Source organism: Humulus lupulus, chromosome 8 (assembly GCF_963169125.1).
Source record: "Humulus lupulus chromosome 8, drHumLupu1.1, whole genome shotgun sequence".
NCBI classification, from domain to species: Eukaryota; Viridiplantae; Streptophyta; class Magnoliopsida; order Rosales; family Cannabaceae; genus Humulus; species Humulus lupulus.
Genome location: NC_084800.1, coordinates 7,871,670 through 7,892,880, shown reverse-complemented (window position 1 = coordinate 7,892,880; position 21,211 = coordinate 7,871,670). Strand labels below are relative to the sequence as shown.

The 21,211-nt window shown below is 38.9% G+C and overlaps 1 protein-coding gene and 1 long non-coding RNA gene across 2 annotated transcripts; both read left to right on the top strand.

Annotated features, from left to right (window-relative positions):
* Positions 1-781: 781 nt before the first annotated feature.
* LOC133793473 (uncharacterized) lies at positions 782-1,720 on the top strand. Its single transcript, XR_009874837.1, has 3 exons — positions 782-936; positions 1,025-1,456; positions 1,537-1,720. It is a non-coding gene; the product is annotated as an uncharacterized LOC133793473 (long non-coding RNA).
* Positions 1,721-3,121: 1,401 nt separating this feature from the next.
* On the top strand, positions 3,122-3,967 carry LOC133793472 (uncharacterized). Its single transcript, XM_062230823.1, has 3 exons — positions 3,122-3,254; positions 3,372-3,470; positions 3,561-3,967. The coding sequence occupies exons 1-3, from the start codon at positions 3,129-3,131 to the stop codon at positions 3,657-3,659; spliced, it is 324 nt and encodes a 107-aa protein (XP_062086807.1). The 5' UTR covers positions 3,122-3,128; the 3' UTR covers positions 3,660-3,967.
* Positions 3,968-21,211: the final 17,244 nt, after the last annotated feature.

The following is a 21,211-nucleotide window of genomic DNA, read 5'->3' as shown; positions in this document are numbered from 1 at the left end:
GCGATAACAATAGAAACACACAAAACAGTGGTGTTAGCCTTGTTGCTAAAACTGTGCAAGTCTCTAGTGCAAAAGATAAAAATCCAGTTGAATGTGATATGACTTTTTATGGAGTAGTTAATGAAATTTGGGAGTTAGATTATATCACAACTCGAGTACCTGTTTTCTTTTGTGATTGGGTGAAAAGTGATAGCGGCATAATATATGAAGATTTTGGTTTCACATTAGTTAATCTAAATCGAATTGGGCACAAATCTGATCGATTTATATTAGCTTCACAAGCGAAACAAGTATTTTATGTGAATGATCCTTCAGACAACCAATGGTCAATTGTTCTTCCAACGCAAACAAGAGAATGGAACATTAAAGATGGTGATTTACATGATATACCTCTCGAAGAAGAACTTGTCACATTCACCGCAATAGAAGATAATGACGAAGTTGATGATGATTGTATTTGTTTCCGTGAAAATGGTGAAGGATTGTGGGTTGATGATAATGGGTCTTGAGGTACCATTTAATAGGTTTCATATGTTTATGATATGTGAAATTCTTAGTTGTTATCACAATGTGTTTCATATTTTGATTATGAGTGTCCAAAATTGTTATAATAATGATATTTATGTTTCACAGATGGAGGTTGATCCTTTTGGTGGTAGTTCTGATGAGGGAGAGCAACGCCCTAATTCTCAGTCAGTGGAGCAAGAAAATAAATCTGTGAGAGGACGTACATGGATGTCTAGAAACACCAAAAAAAGGAGTGAAGGACATCTTACTCCTGTTGAATACAATGAGTATGGTCAACTAGTGGGTGGATCTAGAAGTAATGTTTCATCACAGCTTGGATCAGTTGTTCGAGCAACTGTGTCCATCAACATTAACAGTTGGAAAGATGTTAGTGTGGTGGATAAAAATAAAATATGGGACACAATGAAGGTATATTTTTATTAATTATATTTCATTTAATGTTTTTAAAATATATATTATTTTGATAATATGCTTCTTATTACTTTAAAACTTGCAGAAAACTTATGATTTGGACCCCAAACAAAAGCAACAGATGTTGAAGGATGCGGGAAAGTACTTCCGAAATTGGAAGACTAATCTTACTAGGGTACACGTTTACGACGCTTTGAAAAAATACCCAAATGAGTTCCCGCCAGCTTTGCCATTTGGATTTGAGAATGTCATAACTCCGGATGAATGGTAAACGTTTGTGAACTCAAGATTAACTCCCGAGTGGCAAAGAAAGAGAGAGGAGATGCAAAATTATCGAGCACTGAATAAATACAATCACAACCTCTCTAGAGGAGGCTATGTGCGTATTGAAGAGATGTTAATGGAACAAAGTGGGAAAAGTGTGACTGAACTTGATAGGGCAGACTTATGGAGCATGGGTCGTCAGAATGCAAAAGGAGAGCTAATTGGAGAGGCCTCTGAGATTCAAAAAAATATTGTAAGTGCTCATATTTAATAATGTTGATATGTCAAATTATTAGCTTATATATATAACTTTCTGTGAATATTGTTTCACAGGATCATTACCGGCAACTCCAAGCTGAGGGTAAATGGGCACCTGATGGCCCTGATGATGTGCTGACGAGGGCGTTGGGCACTCCTGAGCCTCGAGGACGTGTTAGGGCTGGAGGACACGGTGTGTCCCGCTCAGTATACTGGAATACTCCAACACCTACCTCAACGAAAAATAAATCAAAAGCCTCTTCTTTGAATGACGACATTAGAAAGGAATTTGAAGAAAGATTTCAAAAACAAGAAGAAGAGCATCGTCAACAAGCACAACGCCTAGAAGAGCGCCTTCAGCAACAAGATGAGCTCTTGAGAAAATTATTGGCCCAACAGAGCGGGTCAGGATCTAACGTTGGAGTCCCACCAGCGCCATCATCATACTATGTGCCCGACCCACCAGTGCCACCAGCGCAGGCGTCCTACTATACTCCAGACCCAGTAGTGCCTCAAGCAGAACACCACATTGTTGCACTACAACCGCTTTTGCAAGAGGTAATTAAACTTTCTTGAGTATTCTGAAACCAAATAAATTTCTTTACTGCTTCAACATGATTATTTGTATATAATATGTTTCTTATGCAGGGCCGAGCATGCCAATTAGCAATTGGTTCGGTTTCAAACATTGTTGCATCAGGTACACTCATTGAAAGAGAGGCAGGCAACAACTTCCAAGTTATGATTACGAGTGTTCTTAAGCCAACCTGTCCTCTCCCTTTTGCATATCCTGATTTGGACATGTACATAGTTGCTCAGGCCATTGGGACGCCAATAGCGTGGCCTAAGGATTTTGTCATTATATCTGAAGATGTAACTCATGAGGTGATGCCATGTTTTTACATAATTATCTTTACAATTCTATATTTGTTTGCAATTTTTTTAATTGTTGATATAATTGTATACAGACTCCCTCTACAAGTAGGACCAAATCACAACGACCAAGAGCTCCATCAACACAACAACCTCGAGAAAGAAGATGACAACAAACTCCTCCAACACAATTGGCCCACACTCCATTGGAACGATTACAGAATATCGTATCTCATTGGGATGATGGCGAGTGTGTCAATCTAGGCATAGAGTCTGAAGTTTTTGATCAGGATATGTCTCACTGTTATATATTTAAGGATGACATACTTCAGTTTGCTCGAAAGGAGAAGATTGGACAAGCAGTACTCGTCAGCTACATGAGGTATATATCTCACAAATAAGTTTGTTCATTTAATTTTCTAATTTGATTTATTCATTCATATAACAATTTTTCATATTTTTGTATTAGGTTCATTTACAGATATGTGGTACAACAAGGTCGCCAAAATAAGTTTTTATTTGTCAATCCTAATATCGTCGCCACTCAAGGGAGTTCATTCGACGATCGTGTTCAGAATCTGTTCAGACGTTGCAATGACGTAAAATCAAAAGAACAAGTTATGCTTGTCCCTTGGAACCATGGGTAAGTTTAAAAACTTGTCATTTTTCCGACCCATATCAATAATTTCTTTGTTTAACATTTGAGCTATAATTTTTTTGTTTTTCTTATACAGTGAACATTGGATGTTGCTTATTTTGGAACATATGCATATCATGTTTATTGTTGTGATCCGATGAATTCAGAGCTAAATAACCGTGAGGAGATTGTATCAGTGATCGTCAGCGCTTTCAATCTTTTTTTCTCTATGAATCTTCCTGATGTCGAGATCCCTGATACTCTACGCATTAAGCAACCTCAGGTAAGTAACTTTAGCATAAATTTTTGAACATTTATAATAATTAAGTAGAATAATATGTATGCATTTTTTAAAAAGTTTCAATTTAATAATAAATTACTCATATTTTTAAATAATTAGTGTCCACACCAACCGGACAATGTGGCATGTGGATACTACTTAATGAGGATGTTGAAGGATTTGATTGAACATGCGAGTCCTGGGCATTACTTGAGAACGGTATTATTAATTAAAATTTACAAATTATTTTTGAAACTATAAATGTAATCAAATAATTAATTAATATATTTTGCTTTATATTTCTTGCAGCTAACAAGCACATCATATACAGAGGCACAAATTGATGAGTTGCGACAAGAATGGGCGACATATATGTTGCCGATAATCCAAAGTTACCGACCTCGTTGATAGGTTTTTTTTTTAATTTTTTAACTCTTTCTTCATACACAATGCAATATTTGTTCATTTTGAATATTTCTAACAAATATTGTATTTCTTGTATATATCTAACAAATATATATTTTTCTTTCAATTTAATTGATTATTAAATTAATTTAAATTTAGATTAAAATAATTTCAATTTAAATTAATATTATTTCAATTTAATTAATTATTAAATCAAATTAAAATAATATTAATTATAAATTTATTTAATTTATTTTTTTTAAATGTGGGAAACTTTCAATGTCTCCCATTGGGAGAGGTGGGAGACTTTCAATGTCTCCCATTGGGAGAGGTGGGAGACTTCCCACGTCTCCCAATGGGAGAGGTGGAAAGTCAAACGTTGACTTTCCACCTCTCCCATTGGGAGACGTGGGAAGTCTCCCACCTCTCCCAATGGGAGACGTGGGATGTCTCCTAGGGACTTCCCACGTCTCCCATTGGGAGAGGTGAGTCACTTCCCACGTCTCCCATTGGAAGTGAGGCACGTCTCCCAATGGGAGACGTGGGATATATACCTACAATGACCCTAGCAACAACGTCTCACTTAGTGGGAGACATTGTAGACTTCCAATGTCTCCCAATTAAAGTCATAAAACATCTATTTTGTTGTAGTGGTAATATTTTTTGAAGTGAGTATGTCTGATGTTCTTTCTCTCAGAATATCTTTTGCGCATCTCTGTGTAGATAGTTTTCATAACTCTCTCGGGTTCTGGATGACCATCAACATTATAAAAATACTACATTAAAAATAACACGTTAGTTTAGTTTGTAAATGATTTTAATAAAAAAATTATACCACAAGACTTGTTCTAAATTTGTACCTTCATCCTTTGTACGACTTGTTCCTTAAATTTTTGAGGTACATCAGCGAAATCCAAGTAATGTCCTGGCAACAACAAAGTGACTTGGAGGCCTATCTCGCGGACAAAAGCTTGGTCCTCCAAGCCAACCACTTTGTCCGTCCTAGAATCAAGCTAAAGATCTAGTGGTTTCTCGGCATTTCGCCTTCGAATTTCAAGTGGCTTCGAATTAGCCAGGCCACGACCCTTTCTTCTCGGCACTTCAGCTATCCACATTTTCAAGAATAACCAAAATTTGAAATATTAATATTATATTTAAACATTCGTTGAGCTTGACTTTCAAGCTATGAGCAAAATTTGAAAATTATTATTAACCTGACTCGCAGGAAGATGGTACTCTACTAGGATCTGGCGGTCTAGACCTCCACCATCTCCGCCGTGAGAGGTGGCTATATCTGCTGACATTGTACTTAGGAACAAAAAAGATTAGTTAGTATTAAATTGTTAGTTAATAACAAATATCACCAATGAAAATGAACATCATGATTACAAGTCTCATATATTATATTTTAAACAATTGTCTTTATTACAAAAATATAAAAACTAAGTAGAACAATCACTATCACTTTCATCATTAATTAAATTAACATCAATCGGAGACACATGATTAACATCATCTTCACAAATATCAACTAGCAATTCATCTTCTTCATCGACTTCTTCTTCGCCTAAGTCGTCATTTATGAAATTTTCATCTAATTGATCAGAAGGTGAATTTTGTATAGTGCCAATATATGTTGCAGGTTCATGAGATTCTGTTGCGTATTTTTACTACTGCGCAAGTATACGCAATCGAATAAACAAGTAATAGTAGTGGAAATATATTATCGTTCCGTCAGGGAATTGATCTAATAATTACCAATAGCAAACTTTTATTTCTATTTGACTAATGACAATTAACAATGAACAATAAACTAAGAAAGCACAATTTAATTAACGAAATTTAATATAAGCGAAAGATTAGAGTATTCTAATTTCATCAACCTTCAATTCTATTCAATCAATAATACAACTAATATGTTTCTTTGATTTATGATTATAGCAAGTTTACTATTGACAATTCTATTCTTTCTCAAGATATAAAATATTCAGTTTACCTATGAATTCTCTACATGTCTGTGATAAATTCGACACATAAACCGCATTAAGAACAAAAACCTAATTGCTACACAAACCAATTTGATACTTTCGTTCTAAATTGAAATCTATGTTTATTGTCTAAAGCTATTCCAATTCTCACTTTTTAGATATTGAATTAAAACCAATAATCATGCAACAGATGGCCAATCAATTACAAGCATTAAACATAAGAGCAATAGATAACCATAAATTCAAAGATTCATAGAAATTGCATTAAAGATGAATAGAATATCCAGTGACTACATTAAAATACTCTAAATAAAAATTTAGTTCATAATATTAAACTTCATCACACAATCTAAAATTCAAAAGCATAAATAAACACAAACAAAATAAACGTGGGTTCTTCTCTGTTTCTTTCCCTCTGCCGTCAGAATGCTTCCTCTTTTCTGTCCTTTTCAATCTTCTTTTTATTCTTTTTACAAAAATCCAAAAACCTACGAATTTCCATGAAAATTTCCAAAAATGCCCTCGTGTCGATATATCGCCTATGATGCTGCGATATATCGCATGGCGAATGTTCTCGATAAAAACGCAAGTTTCTGATATCGTTTCTGCAAAGCCAAAATTTGGAATTCCTTCTTATGCCGATATATCGCCCAAGGCAGGCGATATATCGCTTGTACCATATTTCCACATATTGGCCAATTTTCGTCTACTAAAACCAACATTTATCCAAATTCTCGAACAAATCAGAATTATAACGACAAACTGCACAAGTTCACCAAACAGATTAAATATAAACTTTCTCTTGAGAAAAACAACCAAATCAATCTGAAAATGTTATCAATAAGCGTATATTTTGTACGCTTATCACACCCCCAAACTTGACTGATTGCTTGTCCTCAAGCAAACAAAAGAAAGAACAAAGAAACAATCCAAAACTAAAAAAAAACTATTGGATGACTTAACTTCACAGAAAAATTTAAACTTAGACAAGGGGCATAATTTTTCTCAAAAATTCCAATTCCTCTTCAATCGCTCAACCAATGCTTCAAATCATGTGACTAGAATTTCAACATATCAATAATTTCTCCAAATACTGTCATTCATCCACATACATATTTCATTTAACAAATGCCGTACAAAACCTAATTTTACAAGTATCAACATCCATTCATACCACAAACCCATCAAAATTCACCATAAGCTTGCTCAATTAACTTGTCTCCACTAATATAAAATCTGTATCAAGTAGATCAAAAGGACTTTTATAGGCTCATAACATTGGCTTAGGTACAGGTAGATAAATAGTCATTTAGGCTCGAAATTACCATAAGCATATAAACCTTAAAACCAACCAACCTTCTCTTTACCACACCAAAAATCACCCTTTTATACAATTAGAGAGAGATTACATACTTTCATCATTTTCTTCTTTTCTTTTTGTATCATTTTTTTCTATACTTATCACTTTTTTTTTTTTAAATCACACTCCCCCAAACTTAATATTTTCTATATATAATCAAGGAGTGTGACAAAGTGATTTTTTTTTTCTATTTTCTCAAAAACTTCTCTCTCTCTTCTTTTTGTACAATCATACTACATTCAAATCATACCAATACCTCACTATTTTCCATTCCACTTTCCCACAAATTATATGCTTATGATAACAAAGGAAAAGGAAAAATGATGAAGTTAGGAAATTTAGGCTCAATAGTATAATCAAGAACAAACCAAAGCTTTAGGCTCAAAAAGGGTAACTAAGGATAAATTTTTATGGGTTAGCTGGAAAGGCTCAAACGTTTACCAAAGAAAATTGCCTAAATCATCTCTACTCAATACTTCATTTAGCATTTCGTCTCAACAAATCAACTGAGCAAGTTCTAGCTTATTTCAACATCCACCATACATACCAATTCCCACAATACTTATAAACTTATATAATGTAGAGCATAAATTAAATAAAACACATATAATACACAAATGACAATACTCAGATCAATTACCAACAAGTTAAGCACACAGTCTACATATCCAAAGCATCAGTCTAACAACATCAAGGAATTAGCATATATCATCATTGAAGCCCACCTGTCTCAGTCAATAACAGTTTCGTACAGTCATCCCATTAAAAAAATTTAAAAAAAAAAATCAAAAGAAAAGTAAATAGTCCCCCAAACTTAAAATAAACAGTGCCCTCACTGTTTCATAAAATCCAAAGGACCTGAACTAAAAGAAAAATTAAAAAAATAAAATAAAATAACTAGAAAAAAACCTGACAACCGAACAGTTACTCTTCATCGTCGGAATCTGGAGGCGGCTGATATGGTTGGCGCAATTCTGGAGGACATTGAGGAAAATCATTGAACCCTATATAGCGCGCAAATGCCCCACAAAAATCAGCCATGTAATTCGTCATGTGGAATTAACGATCTCGAATATCCGCCTGACCATGCAACAACAGCTGTTGTTGTCTCTTCAACTCTTCAATGTCTTGTTGCATGGTACTATACTGCCGAGAACTAGAGCCTTCAGTAGCTCTAGAAGTAGATGGTTTTCGCCCCTTTCTCTTCGGCCTTGTGGTCTCAGGCTGTTCATCAGTCGGTGGCAAGGACAACAGACTCGGATCAACAGGCTCGTATCCCAAACCAGTGGGTCAAGGAACACCCCCATAATTCTCATCCTGATGCAACACTGATTGATGACTAATTACTGGAGACTGTTCACAAACTTCATTAACGTTCATTGGCACGCCTTGATCCTTACATAGACTAGTAATTAATGAAGCATGGCTATGACCACCAGATGTGGCCCCTCGCGCAATGTAACTGATACTCTCTGCAATGAGCCGTCCAACATTGATCGACTTGCCCGAACAAATACAATAGAGCAAGTAAAGACGTTCAGTAGTCACTTCCATTTGTTGAGTGGAAGGCATGAGAGTACTGATGACGAACCTGTTCCACAACCTCCCATATGGACTCAAACAGGTGGCCCTGATAGATCTTGGAGTAACCATGTCACTCCCCATTTTGTAAGTAGAACCGGGCTTCGTCATTTCCCTTAGGAGCAAATCATAGTCCTTCTCTGCGGCCCCTACGCGATAATCGTCATCCCATGGATCATTTAGGCCGTAGAACCTGTTGATCACTTGCGGAGAATAGCAAACCTTCTTACCCCGAACTAACACTGTGTGATCATCCCGCTCGACAAAAGCGTTGGCATAAAACTCCCTTACCAAACTAATATTAGCCAAAAGTTTTGGCTCGCAAAACTGCTTCCAATTCCTATTTATAATCATTTGTGGGAGTATGCCATCCAATTCACTGGGCCTAAAGTGAGACTCCACTATCACCGTTTTATTTTTTACTATCCATTCCTCGAATTTATTTTGCGTAGTGGGGTTAACAAAGGTATGGGCAATAGTGTAGAGTCCAAGAACTTTACTTAGCTAATTGTTTAGTAGTATTATAGTATGTTTAGTGTTATCATTGTTACTTTGGATTTTTGGTTCAGACCGGGAGTTATTTGGACACTCATAGTAGTACTTATAGATTTTCTAAGTTTAACCTATAGTTTAAGAATATTAAGTATAACCTAAGGTTTGATTAATGTGTCTGATATTAAGGAATATATTATTATATTATACGGTTTAGACATCAACCAATAGGATTTTAAGCACATGTTTTGAATGGTAATTAAGGATTTAGTATTTTTGAGGATTAAATTAAATAAGGGTAAAAGTTTGAATGTATAGGGTCAGTCAGCAGCTTTGAGCACGTTGAGGGCTTAGTCAAGGCTGTTTACTCCATTCAAACTCAGCTAAAAATGTGTAAATTCGTGTTTAAATATTCAGCGTATGCCGATATATCGCAGCTATAGGGGGCGATATGTCGCAGCACGTAGATACGGAAAACACGAATCGATGCACGGTCGCCTCGGGAACAAAGGTCCAGGCGATATATCGCCTATAGGGGGCGATATATCGCCTCCACCAGCATGAATTCAAATACATTTGAATTCTTTTCCCTTCAGCCATTCAAACTCCTTCAACAGTCCAGCATCTTCTGAACGAGTCTTCAGCCTCTGCTGAACGATTATTCAAATGATTTTCACCTAAAAAGCCATTATTTTTATTCAAGTAAAATCAAGATATTTTCATTCCCAAACTCTATAAATAGGACCTAGTACCCAGCCATTATTCACCATTTGCTCTAAGTTCAGAGGCTGCTAGTGTTAAGTGAGTGAGAGAGTGTAAACACTTGGTTTGGGGAAAAACTATAAGCTTAAACATCATAAGCTTATCAAACACTTGGGAAGTAAGTGAGTGCTATAGTATTTCGGTGGATGTTAGATTGATCTTGCAATCTTTGAGGTAAACCCAAAACTCTAGTCCTTTCTGTATTCTATGTTATTTCTTTTCTCAAAACCTTCTACTCAGTCCCCTAACCTTATTCTTTTTTTTTGGTTAGGGAATCCAAGTTCTTAAGCACTTAAGTGGTGGTAAGCATATTTTCGTTTAATGGTTTAGTCTTCCTATTCTCTTTCATTTCATCTCCTTTCTTTAGACTCACCCTTGTTCATTGTGGTTTTAGGAGTGTTCCAAAAGTCCTAACTCAGTCCATTTTATCCCGGTAACTTTGGTAAGGAAAATAGGCTAGAATTAATATGTTATGTGCTTATGTTATCTATATGTTTATGTTATTAAAAGCGTTATGATATGTATATGTGTATGTAGGCTTGGGCATATGACCCATATGACTAACAAGACCCCAAATGGGTTATGGGCATATGACCTACTTAGCTAGTAGGACCCCATTAACCCCATGGGCATATGCTTGTTTAGTCTATGGGACCCCAAGTAATAATGGCCATTATAATAAGTGTATGTTATATGTATTATGTTAAGTCTTTATGTTTTCTTATGAAATTGTGTATATGACTATGTGTTAGGTTTTTCCTTGCTGGGCATTAGGCTCACTCCTTTCTGTTTATGTGCAGGAAAATAAGCTTAGAGGCGGTAAGATTCGTGATGCTTGGGAGGATGTGTATCGATGATGAATGGAGTCAAGGGGCCGAGCGTTATCGATTCGAGGATGTAGTCTCCTTTTATGTTTTTTTATGGTTTTACATGTATTTTCCGCATTATTATGTAATGTCTTTTATTTTAAATCTTATTTTGTTTTAAAGACAATGGGATCCCAAAATCCTTCTTAGTATTCTGTTTCTTTGTAAATAACTCTTATTTTCAAGTTACTCAATAAATTATGGTATTTTCGTAAAATGTAAGTTTTTATGTATAGTTTCGATAATGGTCCAATTAGTCTAGATTAGTGGGTCATTACAGTTGGTATCAGAGAAAACGGTTCCTTCGCATGAAGTTCTCCTCGATACACATGCTCAAAGCTCCGAATCGGACCGCCAAGTAAGTGTTTAAGTTACAAGTTACAAGTTACTTTGTCTATGTGTATAGCTAACAACTTTAGTGTTTATGTTTCAGTTAAAAATGAATGGAGCTTTAACCTACCAAGATATCCGAGCCATTAAGGCCTTAAAAAGAATAAGGGAGCCAAGAAACACCGTAGGAGCCCTAGAAAGGATTACTAGAAGGTTGCTTTTGTTTCACCAAGCAATAGGTGGCCTTCAAGAGGCTAAACAAATAATGCTAAGATCAACGGAACAATATGTATTAGTGATTAGGTTGTTTAAAGATTTCAATCCTGTAATAGCAGCCTTAGAAGAAATATGGGAAGAAATGGATGATGAGGATGAATCACCATTAGCAATGAGATACTATTTCCTCTTAGTTAGGTTCACCGCAAAATTTGAATTTCAATTCACCAAGGAGCAAAAGAATAGGATTCTCACAAACCTTCCTAGAGGGCATTTTGATGCTCATGATAATGATGACTATGAGGCTATAGATGATGATATGTTAGATGACGGATCGGATGTAGAAGATCCCGATTTTTAGATTAGTAGTTTTTATTTGTTTTATTTTTATGTTATGATTGTAATAAGTGAATTTTTTTTTCCAAATGAATAAACATGCTATTTGAATATCATGTGTGAGTTTGAAATTTTTTTTTTTTTTTCAATCATAATAAATACTAAATAAAATGAATAATGACTGAGTTCGGTGAGGGTGGATACGAATCAATGAACCTGGTTTCCTTGTTGAGAGTTAGGGGGCCTTAGTAGTGGGAACGATTTTACTGATCCCAGCCCTGCCTCAATATGGTTAACTTTGGAACAAAGATAAGTTTCGAGCCTGAGAATTAAGTCATATAGGATGATTAGAAACACACTTAGAAAATAAATATGACTTGTTTTTCTAAGTATAGAAACCCACTCTAATAATAAATAAAGACCTATATAATTTTTCATAAAAAGTCATAATAAATAGGTCCGAGATATGTTTGTTTTAGAATAAGTTTTTGCCTTAGAGCCTATTAGGAAAAAGTTCTAACATGTTTCTTTTAACTGTTAGAACTCTGCTACGATGTCTCTCCGAAGATCTGCTCGCACCAACGGGAACGCTTCCAACGATGTTCCAGCGACCAATGCGGTCCCTACCGTTCGCCGAAGGAGAGTACGTGTTACTGCTCGCCGCAACGCACCGGCACAGCCAGCTGACAACACTGCAGAGATTGCCAGACTACGACAGCAAGTCGAGGAACTTCTGCAGCAACAACGCCAACAGGCTCAATCTCAGCCTCAGCCTCCGCCACAGCCGCAGCCGCAGCCACAGCCAATGGCCCCAGCACCCCAACAAGTTGGTCCGTATGGGGGATGGCCTATGACGAACTACGCTCCTTATCCTGTTCAGCACATGGAGCCAGTGTACGAGAGGTTCCGCAAGCAGCACGCTCCGAACTTCGAAGGGACTACGGACCCCTTTGAAGCAGAAGAATGGCTAAGGAATGTGGAGCCGATCCTAGCCCACATGAACCTTAGTAATGCAGACCGCATATCCTGCGTCTCATCTTTGCTCAAGAAAGATGCCAGGATATGGTGGGACTTGGTCCAGCAATCCCACGATGCTGCCACCATGACGTGGACCCGATTTGTGGAGCTCTTCCACAAGAAGTACTACAATTCAGCAGTGCTTGCTACGAGAGTTGAGGAGTTCACCAATCTAAAGCAAGGGAATTTAACAGTGGCGGAATATGCTCGTCAGTTTGATCGCTTAGCGAAGTTCGCAGCAGAGTTGGTTCCAACCGACTATCTAAGGGTGAACAAGTTTGTTAGAGGACTTCGCCCGAAGATCGAGATGGGGGTTAAACTAGCAAACCCGGGAAACACTTCATATGCCGACGTTCTTGAGACGGCAATTGAAGTAGAAAGGTTGCAAGCCAACGTGAGCAAAGAAGAAGCCAGCAAGCCGGAACCTAGGCAGCAGAGCCAACCTCAGGCCAGTCGGAACAACAATCAGTCCAGCAACAGTCAGTCCAACAACAACGGTAACGGACAGAAGAGAAGGCATCCTGACAACAAGCAAGCCGACAACAATAAAAGGGCACGACCAAGTAATGGGGGAAATAGGTCGGGCTACGTGGAATACCCGCCATGTGCCAAATGTCAGAAGAAGCACCCCGGAGAATGCCGTGCCAACACCAAGGAGTGTTTCAACTGTGGTCAAGAAGGGCATCGTAAAAGAGACTGTCCTCAGCAAAAGCCGGAAGGAAAGAAGGACGAAAAGATGGTTCCTGCTCGGGTTTTTTCTTTAACCCAAGGAGAGGCGGATGCTAGCAACAAGGTGGTCACAGGTCAGGTTTCCATCCTCAATAAATTATGTCATGTATTATTTGATTCGGGAGCCACCCATTCGTATATTTCGTTAGGAATGATAGATAAACTAGACAAACCTAGTGAAAGATTTAGAACTAGGTTTGCAACCGAGTTGCCTTCGGGCAAAGTAGTTCTATCATCACGAATTGTACGAGGCGTACCAATCAAGATTGAGGACAAGGAACTAGAAGGAGACCTGATAGAGCTGGTGATCAAAGACTTCGACGTCATACTAGGCATGGATTGGCTAGCACGGCATGGCGCAACGATCGACTGCAGACGCAAGAAGGTGACATTCGATACTCCTGACGGCCAGAAACTGTGCTTCATGGGACAAGCTTCAGGACTACGCACACCGTTAGTATCATCTCTCAAAGCTCAGAGAATGATGGAGAAAGGATGTCAAGCATTCTTAGCCAACATCACGAATGTGGAGAAGGAGACATCACTCAAAGTTGGAGATGTTCGAGTCATACAAGAATTTCCAGAAGTTTTCCCCGATGACTTGCCAGGATTGCCGCCAACTAGAGAAATAGACTTCACGATAGAATTAGTACCGGGCACCGAGCCTATCTCTAAGGCACCATACCGGATGGCACCTACGGAACTCAAGGAGTTAAAGACGCAGCTACAAGAACTCCTAGACTTGGGTTTCATTAGGCCAAGCCATTCACCATGGGGAGCTCCGGTACTATTCGTGAAAAAGAAGGACGGAAGTATGCGCATGTGCATAGACTACCGTGAGCTGAATAAAGTAACGATTAAGAACAAATACCCGCTACCTCGGATTGATGATTTGTTTGATCAACTCCGAGGCGCGACTGTATTCTCTAAGATCGATTTACGGTCCGGGTATCATCAGCTCAAGGTAAAGGGGGAAGATATTCCTAAGACAGCCTTTAGGACTCGTTATGGACATTACGAGTTCTTGGTTATGTCTTTTGGTCTTACTAACGCGCCAGCCGCGTTTATGGACTTAATGAATAGGGTCTTCAAGGACTACTTGGATAAATTCATCGTTGTGTTCATCGACGACATTTTAATTTACTCCAAGGATGAAGTGGAGCACGAGGAACACTTGAGAATAATTTTGACGCGATTGAAGGAGCACCAACTCTACGCGAAGTTCAAGAAATGCGAGTTTTGGCTCTCACAAGTGGCGTTCCTCGGGCACATCATATCGAAAGACGGAGTTGCAGTAGATCCATCGAAGGTAGAGGCCGTGAAAGATTGGCCTAGACCAAAGAACGCGTCGGAAGTAAGAAGCTTCTTAGGGCTAGCAGGTTACTATAGAAAGTTTGTAGAGGGCTTTTCTAAGATAGCCACTCCACTCACCAACCTGACCCGGAAGCAACAAAAGTTTAACTGGAGTGATAAGTGTGAGGAAAGCTTCCAGTTGCTTAAGGATAAGCTTTGCTCAACACCAGTACTTAGTGTCCCAACACCCAACGACAAGTTCGTTGTCTACTGTGATGCATCAAAGTTAGGATTGGGATGCGTACTGATGCAAAATGACAAGGTGATAGCCTACGCGTCACGTCAGTTAAAGGAGTATGAACAACGCTATCCAACTCACGATATGGAGTTGGCAGCGGTGGTCTTTGCGTTAAAAATCTGGCGCCATTATCTTTACGGAGAACGGTGCGAGATTTATACGGACCACAAAAGTTTAAAATACTTCTTTACTCAGAAGGAGCTTAACATGAGGCAGCGCCGGTGGTTGGAATTAGTAAAGGATTACGATTGCGAAATCCTATACCACCCGGGGAAGGCAAACGTAGTTGCCGATGCACTTAGCCGAAAAAGTTATGGGAACTTAGCAGCCTTATCCGGAATAGAAAAGCCACTGCAACAGGAGCTTATCAGTGCCGGAATAGAAGTGGTTGTAGGAAAGTTGGCTAACTTGTCTATCCAATCGAATCTGCTAGAAGACATACGGAATGGTCAGAGACATGATGATTCACTAGCAACGCACATGGATGCAGTCAGAGAAGGCAAGACTACAGATTTCTCAATATCCAGTCAAGGTTTATTGAGATATAAGGATCGGGTATGCGTGCCAGACGATCAAAGTATTAAGAAGACGATCCTAGAAGAAGCGCACAACACCCCATACTCGGTTCATCCAGGGTCTACCAAGATGACTCATGACATCAAGGCAGTCTATTGGTGGCCAGGGATGAAGAAGAACATAGCGGAGTATGTATCTAAGTGTCTGGTATGTCAGCAAGTGAAGGCGGAGCATCAGCGGCCTGCAGGATTATTGCAACCGCTTAGCATACCGGAGTGGAAGTGGGACGATATAGCCATGGACTTCGTGACGGGTCTGCCAAAGACAAATAAGCAGCATGATTCTGCTTGGATAGTCATAGATAGACTAACCAAGTCGGCTCATTTTCTGCCTGTTAAGACTTCTTATACGGCAGACCAATATGCAGACATCTACATCCAAGAGATTGTACGATTGCATGGAATCCCCAAGACGATAGTATCAGATAGAGGATCAGTGTTTACGTCAAGATTTTGGAGAAGCTTACAGCAAGCCATGGGTACTAAGTTAAGTCTTAGTACAGCTTTCCATCCTCAGACAGATGGGCAGTCAGAGCGTACGATTCAGATTTTAGAGGATATGCTACGCGCATGTGTACTTGACTTCGGAGGATCGTGGAACAAGTACTTACCGCTGATCGAGTTCTCGTACAACAATAGCTACCAGTCGACGATCGAGATGGCACCTTATGAGTTGCTATATGGAAGAAGGTGCCGATCACCGTTGCACTGGGACGAGGTAGGAGAAAGGCAGCTTCTAGGGCCCGAAGCTGTTAGGCAAGCTCAAGAAGCAGTAACGCTTATTAGACAGCGTATGCTTGCTGCTCAAAGCCGACAGAAAAGCTATGCAGATACCAAGAAACGCGATGTGGAGTTCCAAGTTGGAGATCAAGTCTTCCTGAAGATATCTCCTATGAAGGGTGTCAAGCGGTTCGGGAAGAAAGGCAAGCTCAGTCCCCGATTCTTAGGTCCTTTTGAGATATTGGACAAAGTGGGACCAGTTGCGTATAGACTAGCCCTACCGCCAGCACTAGCCGATAGTCACAACGTCTTCCACATCTCGATGTTACGCAAGTATGTGTCAGACCCATCTCACGTCCTCAAGTACGATACCATAGCACTCCAGAAAGACTTAAGTTACGAGGAACGACCGGTTAGCATCCTAGATAGGGGGATGAAGCAGTTACGGTCCAAGAGCTTTCCTATAGTTAAAGTCCTATGGAGCAATAGTTCTGAACGCGAGGCAACGTGGGAGTTGGAAGAGGACATGCAGAGCCGGTATCCGGAGTTATTTGGTAAGTAAATTTCGAGGACGAAATTCTTTTTAGTAGGGGAGAATTGTAGAGTCCAAGAACTTTACTTAGCTAATTGTTTAGTAGTATTATAGTATGTTTAGTGTTATCATTGTTACTTTGGATTTTTGGTTCAGACCGGGAGTTATTTGGACACTCATAGTAGTACTTATAGATTTTCTAAGTTTAACCTATAGTTTAAGAATATTAAGTATAACCTAAGGTTTGATTAATGTGTCTGATATTAAGGAATATATTATTATATTATACGGTTTAGACATCAACCAATAGGATTTTAAGCACATGTTTTGAATGGTAATTAAGGATTTAGTATTTTTGAGGATTAAATTAAATAAGGGTAAAAGTTTGAATGTATAGGGTCAGTCAGCAGCTTTGAGCACGTTGAGGGCTTAGTCAAGGCTGTTTACTCCATTCAAACTCAGCTAAAAATGTGTAAATTCGTGTTTAAATATTCAGCGTATGCCGATATATCGCAGCTATAGGGGGCGATATGTCGCAGCACGTAGATACGGAAAACACGAATCGATGCACGGTCGCCTCGGGAACAAAGGTCCAGGCGATATATCGCCTATAGGGGGCGATATATCGCCTCCACCAGCATGAATTCAAATACATTTGAATCTTCTGAACGAGTCTTCAGCCTCTGCTGAACGATTATTCAAATGATTTTCACCTAAAAAGCCATTATTTTTATTCAAGTAAAATCAAGATATTTTCATTCCCAAACTCTATAAATAGGACCTAGTACCCAGCCATTATTCACCATTTGCTCTAAGTTCAGAGGCTGCTAGTGTTAAGTGAGTGAGAGAGTGTAAACACTTGGTTTGGGGAAAAACTATAAGCTTAAACATCATAAGCTTATCAAACACTTGGGAAGTAAGTGAGTGCTATAGTATTTCGGTGGATGTTAGATTGATCTTGCAATCTTTGAGGTAAACCCAAAACTCTAGTCCTTTCTGTATTCTATGTTATTTCTTTTCTCAAAACCTTCTACTCAGTCCCCTAACCTTATTCTTTTTTTTTGGTTAGGGAATCCAAGTTCTTAAGCACTTAAGTGGTGGTAAGCATATTTTCGTTTAATGGTTTAGTCTTCCTATTCTCTTTCATTTCATCTCCTTTCTTTAGACTCACCCTTGTTCATTGTGGTTTTAGGAGTGTTCCAAAAGTCCTAACTCAGTCCATTTTATCCCGGTAACTTTGGTAAGGAAAATAGGCTAGAATTAATATGTTATGTGCTTATGTTATCTATATGTTTATGTTATTAAAAGCGTTATGATATGTATATGTGTATGTAGGCTTGGGCATATGACCCATATGACTAACAAGACCCCAAATGGGTTATGGGCATATGACCTACTTAGCTAGTAGGACCCCATTAACCCCATGGGCATATGCTTGTTTAGTCTATGGGACCCCAAGTAATAATGGCCATTATAATAAGTGTATGTTATATGTATTATGTTAAGTCTTTATGTTTTCTTATGAAATTGTGTATATGACTATGTGTTAGGTTTTTCCTTGCTGGGCATTAGGCTCACTCCTTTCTGTTTATGTGCAGGAAAATAAGCTTAGAGGCGGTAAGATTCGTGATGCTTGGGAGGATGTGTATCGATGATGAATGGAGTCAAGGGGCCGAGCGTTATCGATTCGAGGATGTAGTCTCCTTTTATGTTTTTTTATGGTTTTACATGTATTTTCCGCATTATTATGTAATGTCTTTTATTTTAAATCTTATTTTGTTTTAAAGACAATGGGATCCCAAAATCCTTCTTAGTATTCTGTTTCTTTGTAAATAACTCTTATTTTCAAGTTACTCAATAAATTATGGTATTTTCGTAAAATGTAAGTTTTTATGTATAGTTTCGATAATGGTCCAATTAGTCTAGATTAGTGGGTCATTACAGTTGGTATCAGAGAAAACGGTTCCTTCGCATGAAGTTCTCCTCGATACACATGCTCAAAGCTCCGAATCGGACCGCCAAGTAAGTGTTTAAGTTACAAGTTACAAGTTACTTTGTCTATGTGTATAGCTAACAACTTTAGTGTTTATGTTTCAGTTAAAAATGAATGGAGCTTTAACCTACCAAGATATCTGAGCCATTAAGGCCTTAAAAAGAATAAGGGAGCCAAGAAACACCGTAGGAGCCCTAGAAAGGATTACTAGAAGGTTGCTTTTGTTTCACCAAGCAATAGGTGGCCTTCAAGAGGCTAAACAAATAATGCTAAGATCAACGGAACAATATGTATTAGTGATTAGGTTGTTTAAAGATTTCAATCCTGTAATAGCAGCCTTAGAAGAAATATGGGAAGAAATGGATGATGAGGATGAATCACCATTAGCAATGAGATACTATTTCCTCTTAGTTAGGTTCACCGCAAAATTTGAATTTCAATTCACCAAGGAGCAAAAGAATAGGATTCTCACAAACCTTCCTAGAGGGCATTTTGATGCTCATGATAATGATGACTATGAGGCTATAGATGATGATATGTTAGATGACGGATCGGATGTAGAAGATCCCGATTTTTAGATTAGTAGTTTTTATTTGTTTTATTTTTATGTTATGATTGTAATAAGTGAATTTTTTTTTCCAAATGAATAAACATGCTATTTGAATATCATGTGTGAGTTTGAAATTTTTTTTTTTTTTTCAATCATAATAAATACTAAATAAAATGAATAATGACTGAGTTCGGTGAGGGTGGATACGAATCAATGAACCTGGTTTCCTTGTTGAGAGTTAGGGGGCCTTAGTAGTGGGAACGATTTTACTGATCCCAGCCCTCCCTCAATATGGTTAACTTTGGAACAAAGATAAGTTTCGAGCCTGAGAATTAAGTCATATAGGATGATTAGAAACACACTTAGAAAATAAATATGACTTGTTTTTCTAAGTATAGAAACCCACTCTAATAATAAATAAAGACCTATATAATTTTTCATAAAAAGTCATAATAAATAGGTCCGAGATATGTTTGTTTTAGAATAAGTTTTTGCCTTAGAGCCTATTAGGAAAAAGTTCTAACATGTTTCTTTTAACTGTTAGAACTCTGCTACGATGTCTCTCCGAAGATCTGCTCGCACCAACGGGAACGCTTCCAACGATGTTCCAGCGACCAATGCGGTCCCTACCGTTCGCCGAAGGAGAGTACGTGTTACTGCTCGCCGCAACGCACCGGCACAGCCAGCTGACAACACTGCAGAGATTGCCAGACTACGACAGCAAGTCGAGGAACTTCTGCAGCAACAACGCCAACAGGCTCAATCTCAGCCTCAGCCTCCGCCACAGCCGCAGCCGCAGCCACAGCCAATGGCCCCAGCACCCCAACAAGTTGGTCCGTATGGGGGATGGCCTATGACGAACTACGCTCCTTATCCTGTTCAGCACATGGAGCCAGTGTACGAGAGGTTCCGCAAGCAGCACGCTCCGAACTTCGAAGGGACTACAGACCCCTTTGAAGCAGAAGAATGGCTAAGGAATGTGGAGCCGATCCTAGCCCACATGAACCTTAGTAATGCAGACCGCATATCCTGCGTCTCATCTTTGCTCAAGAAAGATGCCAGGATATGGTGGGACTTGGTCCAGCAATCCCACGATGCTGCCACCATGACGTGGACCCGATTTGTGGAGCTCTTCCACAAGAAGTACTACAATTCAGCAGTGCTTGCTACGAGAGTTGAGGAGTTCACCAATCTAAAGCAAGGGAATTTAACAGTGGCGGAATATGCTCGTCAGTTTGATCGCTTAGCGAAGTTCGCAGCAGAGTTGGTTCCAACCGACTATCTAAGGGTGAACAAGTTTGTTAGAGGACTTCGCCCGAAGATCGAGATGGGGGTTAAACTAGCAAACCCGGGAAACACTTCATATGCCGACGTTCTTGAGACGGCAATTGAAGTAGAAAGGTTGCAAGCCAACGTGAGCAAAGAAGAAGCCAGCAAGCCGGAACCTAGGCAGCAGAGCCAACCTCAGGCCAGTCGGAACAACAATCAGTCCAGCAACAGTCAGTCCAACAACAACGGTAACGGACAGAAGAGAAGGCATCCTGACAACAAGCAAGCCGACAACAATAAAAGGGCACGACCAAGTAATGGGGGAAATAGGTCGGGCTACGTGGAATACCCGCCATGTGCCAAATGTCAGAAGAAGCACCCCGGAGAATGCCGTGCCAACACCAAGGAGTGTTTCAACTGTGGTCAAGAAGGGCATCGTAAAAGAGACTGTCCTCAGCAAAAGCCGGAAGGAAAGAAGGACGAAAAGATGGTTCCTGCTCGGGTTTTTTCTTTAACCCAAGGAGAGGCGGATGCTAGCAACAAGGTGGTCACAGGTCAGGTTTCCATCCTCAATAAATTATGTCATGTATTATTTGATTCGGGAGCCACCCATTCGTATATTTCGTTAGGAATGATAGATAAACTAGA